The following is a 14,549-nucleotide window of genomic DNA, read 5'->3' as shown; positions in this document are numbered from 1 at the left end:
TTGACTTAAAATTTACTTTGTTTAGAAATAGAATAGTTATCCTAGCCTTCTTTCCAGGTTCCTGTCACATGAGATGTTGTTTTCTATCCTTTCGCTTTCAATCTATAAATTTCTTTTTAATTGAATATGTTTCTTATGTGCAGCATATTGTTGAATTTTGAGTCTTGATGCATTCTGCCAGTCTGTGTCTTTTGAGTAACTAGAGACTGTTAACATCGGTGGTTATCACTGGTATGTATATTGTCTTATCCTTGTCACATTATTTTCCTGCTGTTGGCTCCCTCTTTTTTTTATGCCCTCGCCACCACCCTTTGTTTAATCCCTTGCCTGGTGGGTTCCTTCTGTTGGGGTTCATGGAGTTGTAGTTCTTGTTATCTCTTTGTAGAATGTCCTTCAAAACATTTTGGAGAGCTGGTTTTGTGGTTATAAATTTCCTCACATATTCTTTGTCATGAAAGTATCTTGTTTCTCCTTCAGTTTTGGAAGATACTTTTGTGGAGTGCATCAGTCTGTGTTGAAGGTTCTTTTCCTTTAGAACTTGCAATACTTCACTCCAAGTTTTCCTTGTCCTGAGAGTTTGTGCTGATAAATCAACTGTGATTCTGATGGCTTTCCTTTATAGGTGATTTGTTTCTTTTCCCTAACAGCTTTTAAGATTCTGTTCTTGTATTTAATTTTGGTATCACGACTGTAAAATGCTTGGCTTTAGATTTTTTTTGATTGTGGCTATTTGTTCTATATGTCTCACTTATTTGTATGTCAAATTGTTTTTCTCTACTAGGGAAGTGTTCTGCCATGATGTCTGTGAACAGTTTTCTAATATCATTTGTAGTATCTCCTGCTTTTTCATTGACTGCAATCAATCTTAAGTTATTCTTTGTCTGTCTGGCAGCTGCTGGCTTGATTTCCCATGGTCCCTTGATATTTTTGAGAAATTTTTCTTTTCATCATCACTAACTGCAAGCCTGTCTTCTATATCTGAGATCCTGTCCTCATATTGGATTAGTCTCGTGTGGATACTTTCAGTGGAGCTTTTATTCTCCTGGATATCTGCTTGAATCTGCCTTATGGATTCCATTTCTTTCCTAAGGTGAACATTCATGGCATCCATAATTTTCTTAAGCTTGTCCTTTTTTTTTTTTTTTTTTTGCCTGTATCTGTTCTAGCGTCACTAAGCATGGTCTTTATTTTAGATACCATCTCTGCAGTTACCTGGGAGATTATTTCTGATTTGATTTTTTTCTAGAGCTTCATTCAGTTGCTTGTTGGTACCACTTCAGAGATGGCAGGTGGGATACTTTTCAAATTGCCCCACCTCATTGCTCCGTGGGTTTGCCTTTGGTGAACTGGATGTCTGGGGTTGCATCTTGTCTGTCTTCTCATTTTTGTTTTTTCTTTTTAGTTTAATTCCTAAGGTGATGCTTGTAAATTGCCTACAGTGGATTGCTTTATTATTTATAGGTAATGACTACTCCTTAGGTAATGACTACTTCCGTGAGGTATCTTCCAGGTGTAGCTGGTTTTTGGATTTTGAGTCTGTTGGAATATCATGCCTCTTCTATTTGTTGGAGATGAGAAGTTGTTGCTTGTTTGGCCCAGTCCCTGGTTCTTTGGCACTGTACCATAGTATTTTCTGTGACCCTTAGTCAATCTCAATCATGGAATACCAGGACAAACAGCTGTTTAGAACAGTTATGTCAGTGTTGACCACAGTGGTACCAGTAGCATCAAACACAGCCTAGAAAATGACACATTGAACTACCATTAATTTGCTAGTTTGAACTAGATTTGTGATTATATAACAAAATCTAAAACCATAAAGTTACATGCAGCATACAAGTCCTTAATAATATGTCAGTTTTCCCTCGGGGTTAAAATTTAAAATAAGGAGAAAATAGAGAAGTGAAAGAAGAGGAAGAAATTAGAGCTAAGAGTGGAGGACAGAGGGGAGGCGCACGGATGCTGGGAAGCGAGTGTGGAAGATGGGAGGGAGAAAGGGAAGAGGAGACGAAAAGGAAAGCAGCAGAAACAGCCACAGAGAGACCAGAGACCGCGTTCACACGCATGTAAAACAAGATCAGACAGTGAAAGGGGAAAAAGAAACAGGAAGCAGAAAACAAAGCAATCAACTCCCCAGGTAAAAAAAGGCCATTTCCAGGGTTTACTCCGCTTCCACTGGTAGACAGCCTGTGCAGACAGAGTCTGATCCATGCAAATCTATTCCAGCAAGCAGTAGCTTTTTGGTGGATAATGGATAATCTCAGTGAGCCTGCACTGTTTGGGCAAGATCAGAGTCATTTGACTGGCTAATCTCTGAGCACCTTCTGCGGGTCTCAGCCCTGCTGGGAACTGCTAGATGGAGCATCAGCAGCTCTGAGTTCTGAGCTCAGCTGACCCATCTCCCAACATGGCTCTAGGTCAGCCCCTCTCGCCTGCAGGACTGAACCCTCTGTACTCACCACCAGCCAGTGTAGTCGTTCACAGTCACTGCTGCCCTTCACTGTTGTGTCTCTCCGTGGAGGCCTCCAGGGTGACCAGCTGTCACCAGGAGTCCATGGGTTCGAATTGCTCCTCTCATGCGGTGATTCCTATCGCAGGGAGAACTTCAGTGAAGTCTCTCTCTGCACTCTGTCCATGGGCTCAATTCAGGCTTCAGATTCTTCTTGGGTCCAGGGTACCCACTTCCCTCCTTTTCATTTTCCTCATGTTGCTGTATCTGTCCGGAGGGCAACTCTCAGACAGGCTCTTTCTGTGCTACTTAATGCTTTGCCATCTTGGCCTCTGATTTGTCTTTTAGAGAGTTAGGCTATCTTTAATGTGATTCATATATAAATTGAGACACCAGTTATACTGCTGTGTAATAGACGTACTGGGAAAGTCTCTGCTGACAGGTTAGTGTTTACAGTTAAATTTGCCTTAATTTTATAGAATGTGCTTAGAAGAGGTTGATGTAATGAGTAAGGAGTTACTTAAACCTGGGCTCCCCAGCCTGTCTTCACAAAGGGGAAAGAGACGGTGGAGTTGGAACTCAGGTATTTTCAGTTGAACCACAGTGAAAAGTCTGTATGTGTTTTGGGCCATTATGAATTCTTGGCCTTGTGATTGATGATTCGTCCATGTTCTTGAGGCAGAATCTTGTTGAAACTAATGATTTTAAGCTTACATCTAGAAATCTTTGAGGACTGATAGTGTTTGAGTCACACTTAGTCTACTATTGAATTTCTTCCCCCCCTAGGTTTTATATTTGAAAGCTCACCCCTTTCAAGTATCACTTTTGTAGACACATATTTCTGTCCACACACCCCCCCCCTTCCCCCCCGCCAACAGTAAAGAGCTACTTGAGCTGCAGCCTTGCTTATATGGAGTTTTGAAAGGCTGGGTTTTTGTAAAGGGCGGGGAATATATGTATGTGGTCACTGTTCATGTAGGTTTGTATGCCGTATTGCTTTCTTTGGCCTTGAAAATCAGAGCTGTGTTTAACTAATCTTTTTTTAGTCTGTGCTTGCTGAGGTGATCCCCACCGTAAGCAAGCAGAGACCTGATGCAGGATCAGACTTCCTCCATGTTCCTTATGAGTCAGACACTGCCCTGGAGACTGGAACAGAGTTGAGTCCCAGAGAGCTGCTGCCCCAGTAATCCCCTGGATACTTTCTCAGCGCAAAGTGTCTCATTTCTCTCTTGATGCCAAGGCCTTGCTGCAAGGATGGAGCATCGTCAGCACCTGGCTGTCCCTCTTGATGGCTGAAAATCCTCAGGGCCACAGGGTACCAGCTCTCGTACATTTTTAGTAGAAGGCTGTCTTTGAGTGTAGAGAGAGGCTTGTGTGTGAAGTCTGTAGCTGAGATGAAACACTAAGGACTTTGCCTTTCTCTGCGTCTGGCTATAGCTACACCTCCAGACCTCTCTAGAACCTTTTTCTCAAGGCTGCCAACCTTCTTCCCAGGGGGCCAAAGGAAGGTTCAACAGAGAAATTCTTTCCATTATCTTGCTCATGGTATGAAAATGGCTTTCAGTGTAAGAAATCCCTGAACATTCTACTGTAATGTACAGTGTACTCCTAAAATTATCATACTTTACAACATAGTGCAAAAAACCATAGGGTGAAGGGAGGAATGAGGTCAGGCGTACAATATTCAGTGACTCTGTTGGTGATGCATACACAAAGATAGGGACCTTAGAAGGGTAGCAACTGCTATGTAGATCGGACACTTTTCCTGGAAGAAGACCTGGAGTTTGCCTGTGGGATGGTGTCACCATAGATGCATCTGCAAGTCACAGTGATGAGGAAGGAAGAGGGAAAATTGCCTGAAATCAAGGGGGAAATTGTAGCACCAGGTCTGGCTCAGAACCTGAGCCACAGAAACTGAGATAGTTTGTGTTTAGGTGCTTGAGGGGGCGGTGTGTGTGTGCGCGTATGTCTGTTTCTGGGCAGCTAGGTTGAGTGGGGTGCAGTTTTCAGTGTTTGCCTAGAGTTTTATGCAGACAAAATTATTCATAAGCTAATGTGAAAATCATTTTATGCTCAGATTGTCCCCTTAATATGCACATCAATCACATTTGGACAAATTTGTGTTTTCTTGTAGCAGAACTGGCCATACTTTATTTGATTTTTGGAATTGAGTCCCCTTTCTCCCTGTCCACCATTATTGATTTCTTAATATGTATTTAAGTTAAGCCAATATCAAATTGATTTTTCATACTCTGAGCACCTCTGGAGGAAACAAGCCTGAGATTTTAATTTTGCTAGAGATAATCCACAGGGAGTTTCTTTCTTGGTGAATATACCACATACTGAGACCTTTACCTGATGTCAGGCGTAGTGCTGGGGATACAGGGGTGGGTTGGACATAACCTTTGTCCTCAAGAGCTTAGAATGTGAATGAAGAATTTTGTTTTAAAGTTAATTTTATTGATATACTTTTGATGTACATAATGATCACATTCATCATAGGGAATTTGTCCCTATACATAAGATATTTTGATTCTTTTTTCCCTCATTCCCCTCCCTTCCCTTCAACCTTTCTTCCTCTGAGTGAAGAATTTTCAAAGCACAGATTTAAATATCTTTGTTGGCTCTTCTCAGATGGAATAGGTGAATCATTATGTATTTCTTTGTGATCATAGGAGCATACTTACAACTTCTGCTTCCTTGTAAATGCAAAAGCAGGAATCACAAAGGAAACATGCAAAGAACAGAAGGGGTTTTGTAGTTGAAGCCCTCCCATTTGATCCTTTAAACCTAGTAATTAGGTGGTCACTGTAGATCAATAAGTGAGAAACAACATCTTTCAGTTGAGTGTGTATAGTCAGATTTGATTCTTGCTAACCCCTCACATGTGTGTGCAAGATGTGTGGACTTTGTTGGTAAGCATAGACAATGTAGAAAGTTCTCCCAAATGGTTACTATTAGTTACCTTAGGGGACACAAGAAAGCTTATTAACTTCTCTTTTTATACATCCTTTATTGTTTGCTTTAAGAAGCATGGTTTACTTTTTTAACTAAAACTAATAAAGTAGGAAATGAATAAATAATAGTAATAAAAAATATCCTCTGGGCCCAGAGCTTTGTTTCAGTCCTCCCAGTAGCCCGGCTAGTTGAAACTGAATGTGCTGTTTCAGGTATGGGGTGTCCAACAGGGCTCTGAATGTCTTGGAGTAGTTGTAAGATGATACTAACGTTCCTGGCAGCAGCACCGTGTTGTTAGGGGATTCCGTGTCTCTAGACCATTTGTGCTCCAAATTCTATGCCATCAGCTACTCTCGGCACACTTTGAGCTCAGCAGTTATTTGGGACCCATGTCTATTCCTTGATGTTCCCTGTTAATTTTGCTCTTGTTAGCTTAGGTGAGAACTGACCTTGAATTCAGGCCATTAAGTTGACAGTAAGGTCTTTGATGCTGTGTGTCAAGACACTCACTGGGCACCTTGCAAACTGGGGAGAACATGGTATTGTCTGTTGTTACTGGCACATTAACCTCATCTCTCCCATATAGCTACTGAGATCATTTTGGACCTTGGATCTTCCCTTCACCATGTTCCAAATCCCTCCTACCCTACGCAAAGTCAGCCTTCTGAGCTTTCCTCACAAGACCCTTCTACTCCGCAGGTCCTTTCACGGATGTCGTCACCACCAACCTGAAGCTTGGCAACCCAACAGATCGTAATGTGTGCTTTAAAGTGAAGACCACAGCACCACGTAGGTACTGTGTGCGGCCCAACAGTGGGATCATTGACGCGGGGGCCTCAATCAATGTATCTGGTAAGTATGGAAACTGGAGGCTGAAGAGTGGGGCCAGGAGATCCCGGAGCCAGGGGCTTTCTTAAAGCTTGGAGTTTCAGTGGAGCATCATAAGGTGGTAGGCTTTTCTTCTACCTCCCTCGGCCTTCTGCTCATGAAAAAGCCTGATGGTCTAGCTGGAACATACACCGTAATCTCAGCACTTGAGAGGCTGAGACAGGGCAGTTGCCAGCCTGGGCTGTGCGCAGTGAGTTCAAGGTCAGCCTGAACTACATAGTAAGACCCTGTCTTTAAAAAACAAAAACAAAAAAACTTGATGGTTCCTGTCATGTTTGTTTTCCATAACTGATGCCTCTTTGTTTTGATGCAGCTTTTTGTGCCTCAACAGAGCAAAATTAAAGTGGTAACTTAAGATTGGACTTCAGAATAAATTTGGCTTTCACTCCCTTGAAATTAAAGCTGCCTTTTGGTAATAAATTTTTAAAAAGGCTAAACAGAGTTAATTTTAGTTTGTGGGAGAAAGCTAAATAGAGTTATTTTCTTATTTAAACTAAATGATTTCTGAAATTAAGCTCATGACATTTCCAGTGATTGGTAGCTGCACTTTACTGATTGTGAAAAGCTATGGGAGATGAGGGTAGAAGAGATTGAAATGTATTTGTGGGCATAAGTTTTATGCATGTCTGAAGGGTTCTCCCCTCTTGTCTATGAGTACACATATTTTTCTAAGTCTAGTTTTTGAAGATAGGCTGATAAAGTACTCAAATTGAGAGTTGGGTTTCAGAATTAAGGAAGTGTAAATGATGGGCTTGAGTTTAAATGTATTTTAGAAATGGAATAAACTTTTAGTTCATTAGAACTTCCAGAGTCCAGAGGATCCATGGGGGAGCGTGTACTAAGCCTTTAAAGATTAGGTGATTTAATGGCACAGAGGCTTCTACATCATTAGAAGCTATTACTCATTTGCAGTGAGTACCTATCTGGCTTTTTCCGTGATAGATTTTGATTGCGATATATTTGGCCATTCATTTGACACCTAAAAGAAAATGATTCACTTCTTTCGAAAGATACAAGGTGTTTCATTACCTGATGCTTCCTGCAAATGTCTATTCCGAGAGTCCCCGGGTGTCTCTCACTATGGCACACCCACACCAGCTCCCTCGTGCCTGCTTTTCCCTGCATTTGGAAAGCCTGCTCTGGATCCTTTTCTTCTTCTTTTTTTTTTCATTTTGTTTCGTTTCTTTCTTTTTTTTTTTTTTTTTTTGTTTTGTTTTGTTTTTTTTTTTTGGTCTTTTTGAGACAGTTTCACTGTGCAGCTCAGACTGGCCTTGAACTCACTTTGTAGCCCAGGCTGGCCTCAAACCTCAAACTTGCTACAACTCTGCCTCAGCCTCCTAAGTGCTAGGATTATAGGCTTGCACTCCCATGCCTGGTCTGCTCTGGATTCTCGAGGCAGATTCTTGTCCAAGAGCGGCTGAGAGGGTGGAAACCAGACTTGAATAAAGGTTCCTCTGCACTGGGCCTGCATGTATTCTGTGTCATCTCATTGCTGTCCTCTGCCCCATCAGGGATGCATCATTACCTCCATTTTAACAAGGCATGGTGGTTGCAGGTCACAAAGGTGGCAAGTCATAAAGCCAGAGCATGGCCCCTTTTTTTTGGCTTTGAAGTTCACACTCTGTGTCTGCAGTGTGCCACAAAAAAGGGGCAGCCCACGGGGCTGGCATTTCTTGATTCATATGGCTTCAGTTTTCTGTTAGTCATGGGGAGCTGAAATCTTTCATTCTGCTCTTTTAAACACCTCCCCAATTTTCTTATGTATATGAGATTTGAGCTAGGTGGACAGTAAATATGGGGAAAGCAACATGGTTTTCTGAGCAAAATAATCTCTATACTTGTACAGTGTAGGTGTGCCTTCTATTATTAAATATAAACATGGGTTTGCCTGTCTTTGCAGAAAGATCCACTTCTTTATCATAGGGGTTTTTTAAAAAGTAATAACTACCTCCAAGCATATATTTTGATTTATAGTTAACTACTCCAGGAAGGCTAAGACTTTGCATTCTGGCCTTCCCTTCGAAGGTGAGAAAGCAGGTATAGGGTCGTGTGACTGACCGTGGCAGAGCTGGCACGTGAAGCCCAGTGTGTCGGCTCCTGATCCATCCGGTGCTCCATTGTTACCCTGCCTTGTCTCAGTAGTTGGGGGATGACCATGCTTACAAAGGGCATGGAAGTATAATGTGTTTGGGGGTAGAGCACTTGGATACAGAAATGTCCATGGGTCTTTAGGCGATACAGATGCGATACAGTTCCTTTGGCACATGAAGAAAGACTTTTGTTTTTCTTTGGTGTTTATCTCAGTGCTTGTGGGAGAACCTGGGTGAAGCCAGATGTCAGTGTATTGCGTGGACAGCCACCCAGCTTGGGAAAGGACGCTAGCCCCATGAGCTTCATTTAGTTTGATGAGCCGGGGGGCAACTGCATCATTAGATATGTATACCTTAGGGTAAAAAGCATTGTCCTTGTCCAGAGATCCTCTTGAAATACAGCCACGTGGTGACATTGTAGTAAGTTGGAGTTTGCAGCCTCCTGTGGAAGTGAAGGTATTCCCAGGAGTACAGTGTCCAAGGGCCACTTTTCCCTTCTCCCCAGGAGCACCCATGGCCAAGTGTGACTTTACACACTGCGCTCAGAGTTCACTGGATTTGAGATTAGGAAGCTCTGCTCTGTTCTCCAGCCAGTTGGCTGGTCTGTGGCTCACCTTGTGACCTCCAGGTTCTGCTTTTCTCCTTGTAAAATGGAGGAATTGCATTCGTCTCAGAGTATCTACAGATGTCGCACACTGGAAACCTGGTGCGTGGTAGGAGTACATTATTCTTCCACCAGCTTTGTTAAACACTGGCTAGTTTCTGTTGAAGATGGATAATACAATATTTGAATTACTCTTCTAGAAACAAGTTAATCTTATACACTTTATTAATTTATGAACCTTTCTTAATTTTTTTTGTCTTTTTCCTTTTTATCGGTACCAGGGATCGAACTCACGACCGCCTGCTTGCAAGGCAGGTGCTTATGCCGCTGAGCGAAATCCCCAGCCCCGAACCTTTCTTAATATTTTGAAGAAATTAATTTTTCTTTCTATAAAATAGATATGCTTTATGTAATAAGCTACCAGTAAATTTTCAAATACAATTTATAAAAATGTGGTCATCAGATCAACTTAAAATACTAGCAGCGTCTCCTTGTTTACCCCCCAGAATGTCACAGCATTCTTGAAAAGGACATGGCTAGTGCATTTCTTCCATTTCTGAAAACCCTTGGGTTTGCTAGCTATTAAGACAGATTATAAATCTTTCGTTTAAAGAGAGGAAAGACGGGAAGGAAAGAGAGAGAGAGGAAGAAGAGGATGGTGATGATGATACTTGCACATGGAGGTTGAGGTTTTAAAGTACACAGATCTGGGTTGTGACAGGGAGAGCCTTACCTTGCAAAGCTTTTCTTACCTTTCTATTTTTTTTTTTTTTTTATCAGTACCGGGGATCGAACTTACGACTGTACCCTTGTAAGGCAGGCACGTATGCCACTGAGCTAAATCCCCAGCCCCAGGTTAATCTAATATTCAAGAGACCTTACATTATGTTTCAAAAGTTCAGGCTGTGACTTGTTAGGCTGTTTTCTTTAGAACTTTATTGGGTCCTTAAACAAACAAACATACTCGCTTTTGTAAACTCAGGTAGTAAAGCAACAGTTGGATAAAGGCCCAGCCTAAGTGTTTTGTTACAGTGACATGTCCTGTGGATGGCCTGATGGTTTGGAGTCCATTTAGTAGCACCCCAGGACCGGTGCCTGTCATAGCAGGCGGCCCAGAGGTGAGGGCCAGGTGCCCTGTCTGTAGTAATTGGCCCACAGTGCCATGGTTTGGGCTCTTGTTCCTCAGCACACATCGCCCACTGGAGCTGGCTTTGAATTAATTAGATCTGGACCTCAGCAGAATAGGTACACTTAAATGGAGATTGTAGAAAGGAGATTGGGTTTTCCCCCCAGAGCTCTTACGTGCAAGGAAAATAAAAAACTTTTTGAATTAATGAATTGTTTGAGGCAGTGGGAGGTCTCCCCATTTGTTCTAGCTTTACAAAATTAAGTCTATTTTTTGAACCATATTGTAGGAGAACATTTTTAAGGTAGATAGTTTCTGAAAATGTCTTTGTGGTAAGCTCTTGGTAGTTTTGGAATTTCTTTCTAATACTGCAATTTAATAATGAGAGAGTTTTCCATTAATATTCCAAACCATGTTCACTGGCAGATACAGCAGGTGAGGTGGTAAAATTATAGGGCCATCAAAAATACTTATGCTTCCTGTAATATGATATTAAGTTTAATATTTTTATAACCTTCACTGAATTCTAATTTCACTACAGTAGCAAGCATGCTTCCATTTGCAGTTCAATTATGCACTTTGGTTGCTAGTATACCAAGCAAATTAGAAATACAAAATGTCTGTGGGAGGGGCATTGGAAAGATTCATTAAAAATAGCAATGTTTAGATACAGATGCACTTTACTAGGGTACCCTGGGACTCTCCCAGTTGAGAATCTGTATTTTAGATTAGAATTTAGAGAATTAAGGAACAATATTCATTCCTAACATATAATCCTCTGTAGCATTCTTTTGAATCACATTTAAAGCATAAAATGCTTCCAGTAAAATCCTGAGGATAGAGACTGAGTATCAGCAACTGTTCTTGGATACAAACGTTGGTTGGTTAGTGTAGTTGGGCAGTACGGCAATGGGTAATTAATCCTTTTGAGATTTTGCCGAGGAGTGTAATGTAGCTGTTCGTTGGCCCCGGACCCGCCAGCCGTGGGTGCAGCTGTCAGACAGTTGGTACCAGGGTCGAGGTGTGCTTCATCAGGAGCAGCCTGGTGTGTGTCTGTCTGGCGCTACCCTGGAGCTGGGTGGGGAGTGGGGCTTCTAAGCAGCATTCTTCTTCCAGTGACACTTCGCTCTGGAGTTTGTCATAAGTGAAGCCGTCTCATGAATGGTTTCCACAAGCATTGTAAGATAAGAACAACTCACATTTGTACTCAAAAATACTTTCTAAGCTTTTCCAGCAAATTAGATTTGGGCTTAAAAAAAGATAATTACCAATAAAAATTTAGGTTAACTGTGCCTTGAAAGATTTTAAAAGTTTGCTGTGGTATTTAGTTTTCTTAAAAACAGCCCCATTTTTTTTTTTTTTTTTTTGTGAATATAACATAATTCCTCATACTTTCAAAGATGATGAGTAAGAAGACTGGTCAGATCCATGCTACGAACTTTGCTTAGCTGAATGTACTTTCAGCTCTCAGCATGACCAGGAGGCGCCAAGTCAGCAGAGCTGCAGAGTAGCCAGGAGGGAGGTGCTCTTGGCCCTGCATGCTTGTGCCCCATGCCTGCAGCCTGGAGTCTTGCCCTGGTCACTGTTACCTGGGTCACTGCCACACCCCAGTGTGTCCCAGTTTCCAGCTTATCACAGAAGGGAGGCAAAGCCTGCTGAGGGTCTGCATTAAAAGGGCGGTTGTTGACAGTACATAGCACAAGTGGAAGAGAGCTGCCCAGATTACCCCAGAGGAAAGGGGAGAGAGACTTAAGGAGAGCAGGATCTGCAGTTGCTCCAAGTCACGCCATTGCCCCTGGTGGAGCTGGGCAGTCCCAAGAGTCCTGGCCTAGGAGGCTTACTAAGACTGTCCAAGAGCAGTACATCACCACCGCCAGAAAGAACCTGTGTTGCGTTCCACTATTGAATTATGAAAGATAGGGATGTTGGAAAAGTTTTATATTAAGAAAGAGAATGGAGGGTTGGGTATGTAACCCAGTACTTGGGAGGCTGAGGCAGGAGGATTGCTGTGAGTTGAAGGCCAGCCTGGTCTACATAAAGAGTTCAAGGCCAGCCTAGGCTATATAGCGAGACCTTGTCTCAGAAAACAAGAACAAGACAAAAAAGAAAGGTAACATAAAAAAAGATAAGTGAGCCTTGTTATTTGACCGATGCCTCGGTATAAAATACCTTATCTTCTGTTGCTCCTAAAGGAAGGGGTAGAACATTTGTACTAGTCTCTCCACAGATAAATTAATCAGACAGTGAGGGATTTATTATCCCAGATATAGTACACAAGTAAAAAATCTTAAAGAAAACAGCAGAGACAACTCAGTGTTAACTTACATGTTTAGGTAAAATTATTGGCCTGTGAGACTGTTTGACCCAGGGGTCCTTGAAGAGGCAAAGGCCCAGGAAGGTAGTCATGATTTCCACATTTTGAGAACCCTAAAGGAAATACATTTGCTTATGATAAGGTCCACAGCCTGAACTAAAACCTCAGGCTGCTTTGCATTGGGCTGGAGTTGCATCACTCACTTTGGTGGCCCTAGTTCTTCATCTGCTTAGGAAGGGCCCTGGTTGGCATTTATGTTTGTCATGATAGTTTCAAAGTAAGAGGGATGGTGACTTCATTATGGCCCCACAGGTGCAGTTTGTGGGGAGCAGTCATCTGATGTGCAGGCCGTGTGGGATGCGAGGGCTAGCGAGGGAGGGGTCAGGGGCGAGAGGACAACAGCTGCGAGTTGGCCGCGTGCAGGAGAGAGTGGCTCTGGAAAGGAAGAAGAGAGGCCACGTGCAGAAGAGCACCTGGACTCGAGCTGCCCCAACTCAGTCACAGTCTGAATGGGAAGGCAGGCGCGTAGGCAGGGGCCTGGCACACTGTGAGGAGTCTTCCCGTGTGTAAAGTTCCCACAGCAAGTCCCAGCCTTGTCGAAATGCTGCTGGGTTGTGGCTTTGGGAAACATGGGCAGCCTAGGCTTCCAGTCCTGCACCTGAGACTCCACTGGACATCCACCTTTTGTCCCACCACAGCCCTGGTGACTTAGAGACTCTGAGAGTGGGACTCAGCACTTTATTTTTGCCAGTCCCCCAGATAGTTTGGGCGGGGGCTGCCGCTGGACACCTCACAAAGTTGTGGCAGTGGAACATGTGGTACCCTGGGATGTTGGTCAAGTGGGGAGCGTCAGCAGTCACGTGTCCAGTAGGGATGCCAGGACGGGGATGATGGGAAGGACAGGAGAGCATCGTGGCTGCAGGTTTGTAAGGACTTGATACATAGCTGTTGGACTGAAAGGGAGGCTTGTAGGGAGAAATGTGAGGATGACCGGGTTGTGAAGAGCTGAACTGATTTCATTCTGCTTGGGAACTAATTTTTGTGCATTTGTTTTTAGTACATGTTAGTAATACATAATGACTACATTCATCGTGGGTAACATACATACCGCATCTTAGTCCCTTTGGGAAACAGTTTTTGTTATGGGGGATTTTGATCTCAGGTGTTAATGTGATATGAGTAGTGGTAGGGAGAGATTACATTTCTGGGTTTGCAGGGATTATGCAGGGTGATTTGGATGCAAAGGAAATTGTGAGAATGTTAAAAATGCCCCTGGTTGGGAGAAATCCTGAAGTGGGTGCCCAGGCAGATTGTGGGCATGTAAAATGTGGAAAGAGGCATTTCCAAGACAAAATTCCGAGATTTAAAAATAAATATAGTGTGCTATGGTGATTGTTTATTATTTTGCTCTGTTTCTGTTATGATGCAGATGAAAATGGTCTGTGACTTGCTTGAATTCTTGGAAGCAGCCTTCATGCTGCATTTAATCAAGTCGTCGTTTCTCTGAGGGAGTGTGCATTTTAAGTAGCATATATTCAGATTTCTTCTCTTTTGAAGAAAGTCTGATCTTACTGATGTAGTGTTTCCTAACCCTGAAGGTGCTTTCTTAGCACGGTCTTCCTTTCACAATCTGTAACACTGCAGACTTTGTATCCCAGGGTGTCGGTGCGGATGAGTGGTGACCAATCTCCAGGCTGTCTCCTGGTAACAGGCTTCTTTTAATGTACTATCCGCAGACACGTTTTAAAAGTAGGATAGATGGTTCAGTTAAGAGGGCTTTATCATCAGTGTCTCTGGTATTCAAGTGAAATAAATTAAGTTAATGGGAGGCTCTTTTATAGCCTGCTATGGAAAAAAGTACATAATTTCTGTCACAGTTTGCATGTGTGGAGCTGATAGAACAAACGATTAACAGCGTTTATTCTGTCATGTTCTCATACAGTTTCAGCTAATAGGGTATAGCAAATTGAATTTGACACGAGATGTTAATAGCTAACAAATACAAACTTTTCTGAATTAGGGTTCGTGTTCAGCAAGATGTGGCCGTGGTGCTGCGTGTCTTTGCAGTGTCGCACGTTCGGGGTGGTCAGCTGGCCTCCCTCTGCCTTGCTGACTTGGGA

General features: G+C 42.7%; 1 protein-coding gene across 1 annotated transcript in view; it reads left to right on the top strand.

Annotated features, from left to right (window-relative positions):
• Positions 1-14,549, top strand: part of Vapb (VAMP associated protein B and C) — a 57,558-nt gene that overhangs the window by 27,451 nt on the left and 15,558 nt on the right. The window contains exon 2 of the mRNA XM_063248115.1: positions 6,107-6,259. Within this exon, the coding sequence (XP_063104185.1) occupies positions 6,107-6,259 (153 nt within the window). The remainder of the gene's footprint in view (positions 1-6,106; positions 6,260-14,549) is intronic.

This window comes from Cavia porcellus, unplaced genomic scaffold (assembly GCF_034190915.1).
Source record: "Cavia porcellus strain 051 isolate PalLab524CR breed Dunkin Hartley unplaced genomic scaffold, mCavPor4.1 scaffold_5, whole genome shotgun sequence".
Lineage (NCBI taxonomy): Eukaryota > Metazoa > Chordata > Mammalia > Rodentia > Caviidae > Cavia > Cavia porcellus.
The sequence above is the reverse complement of the archived record's forward strand: the minus strand, read 5'-3'. Positions and strand labels throughout refer to the sequence as shown.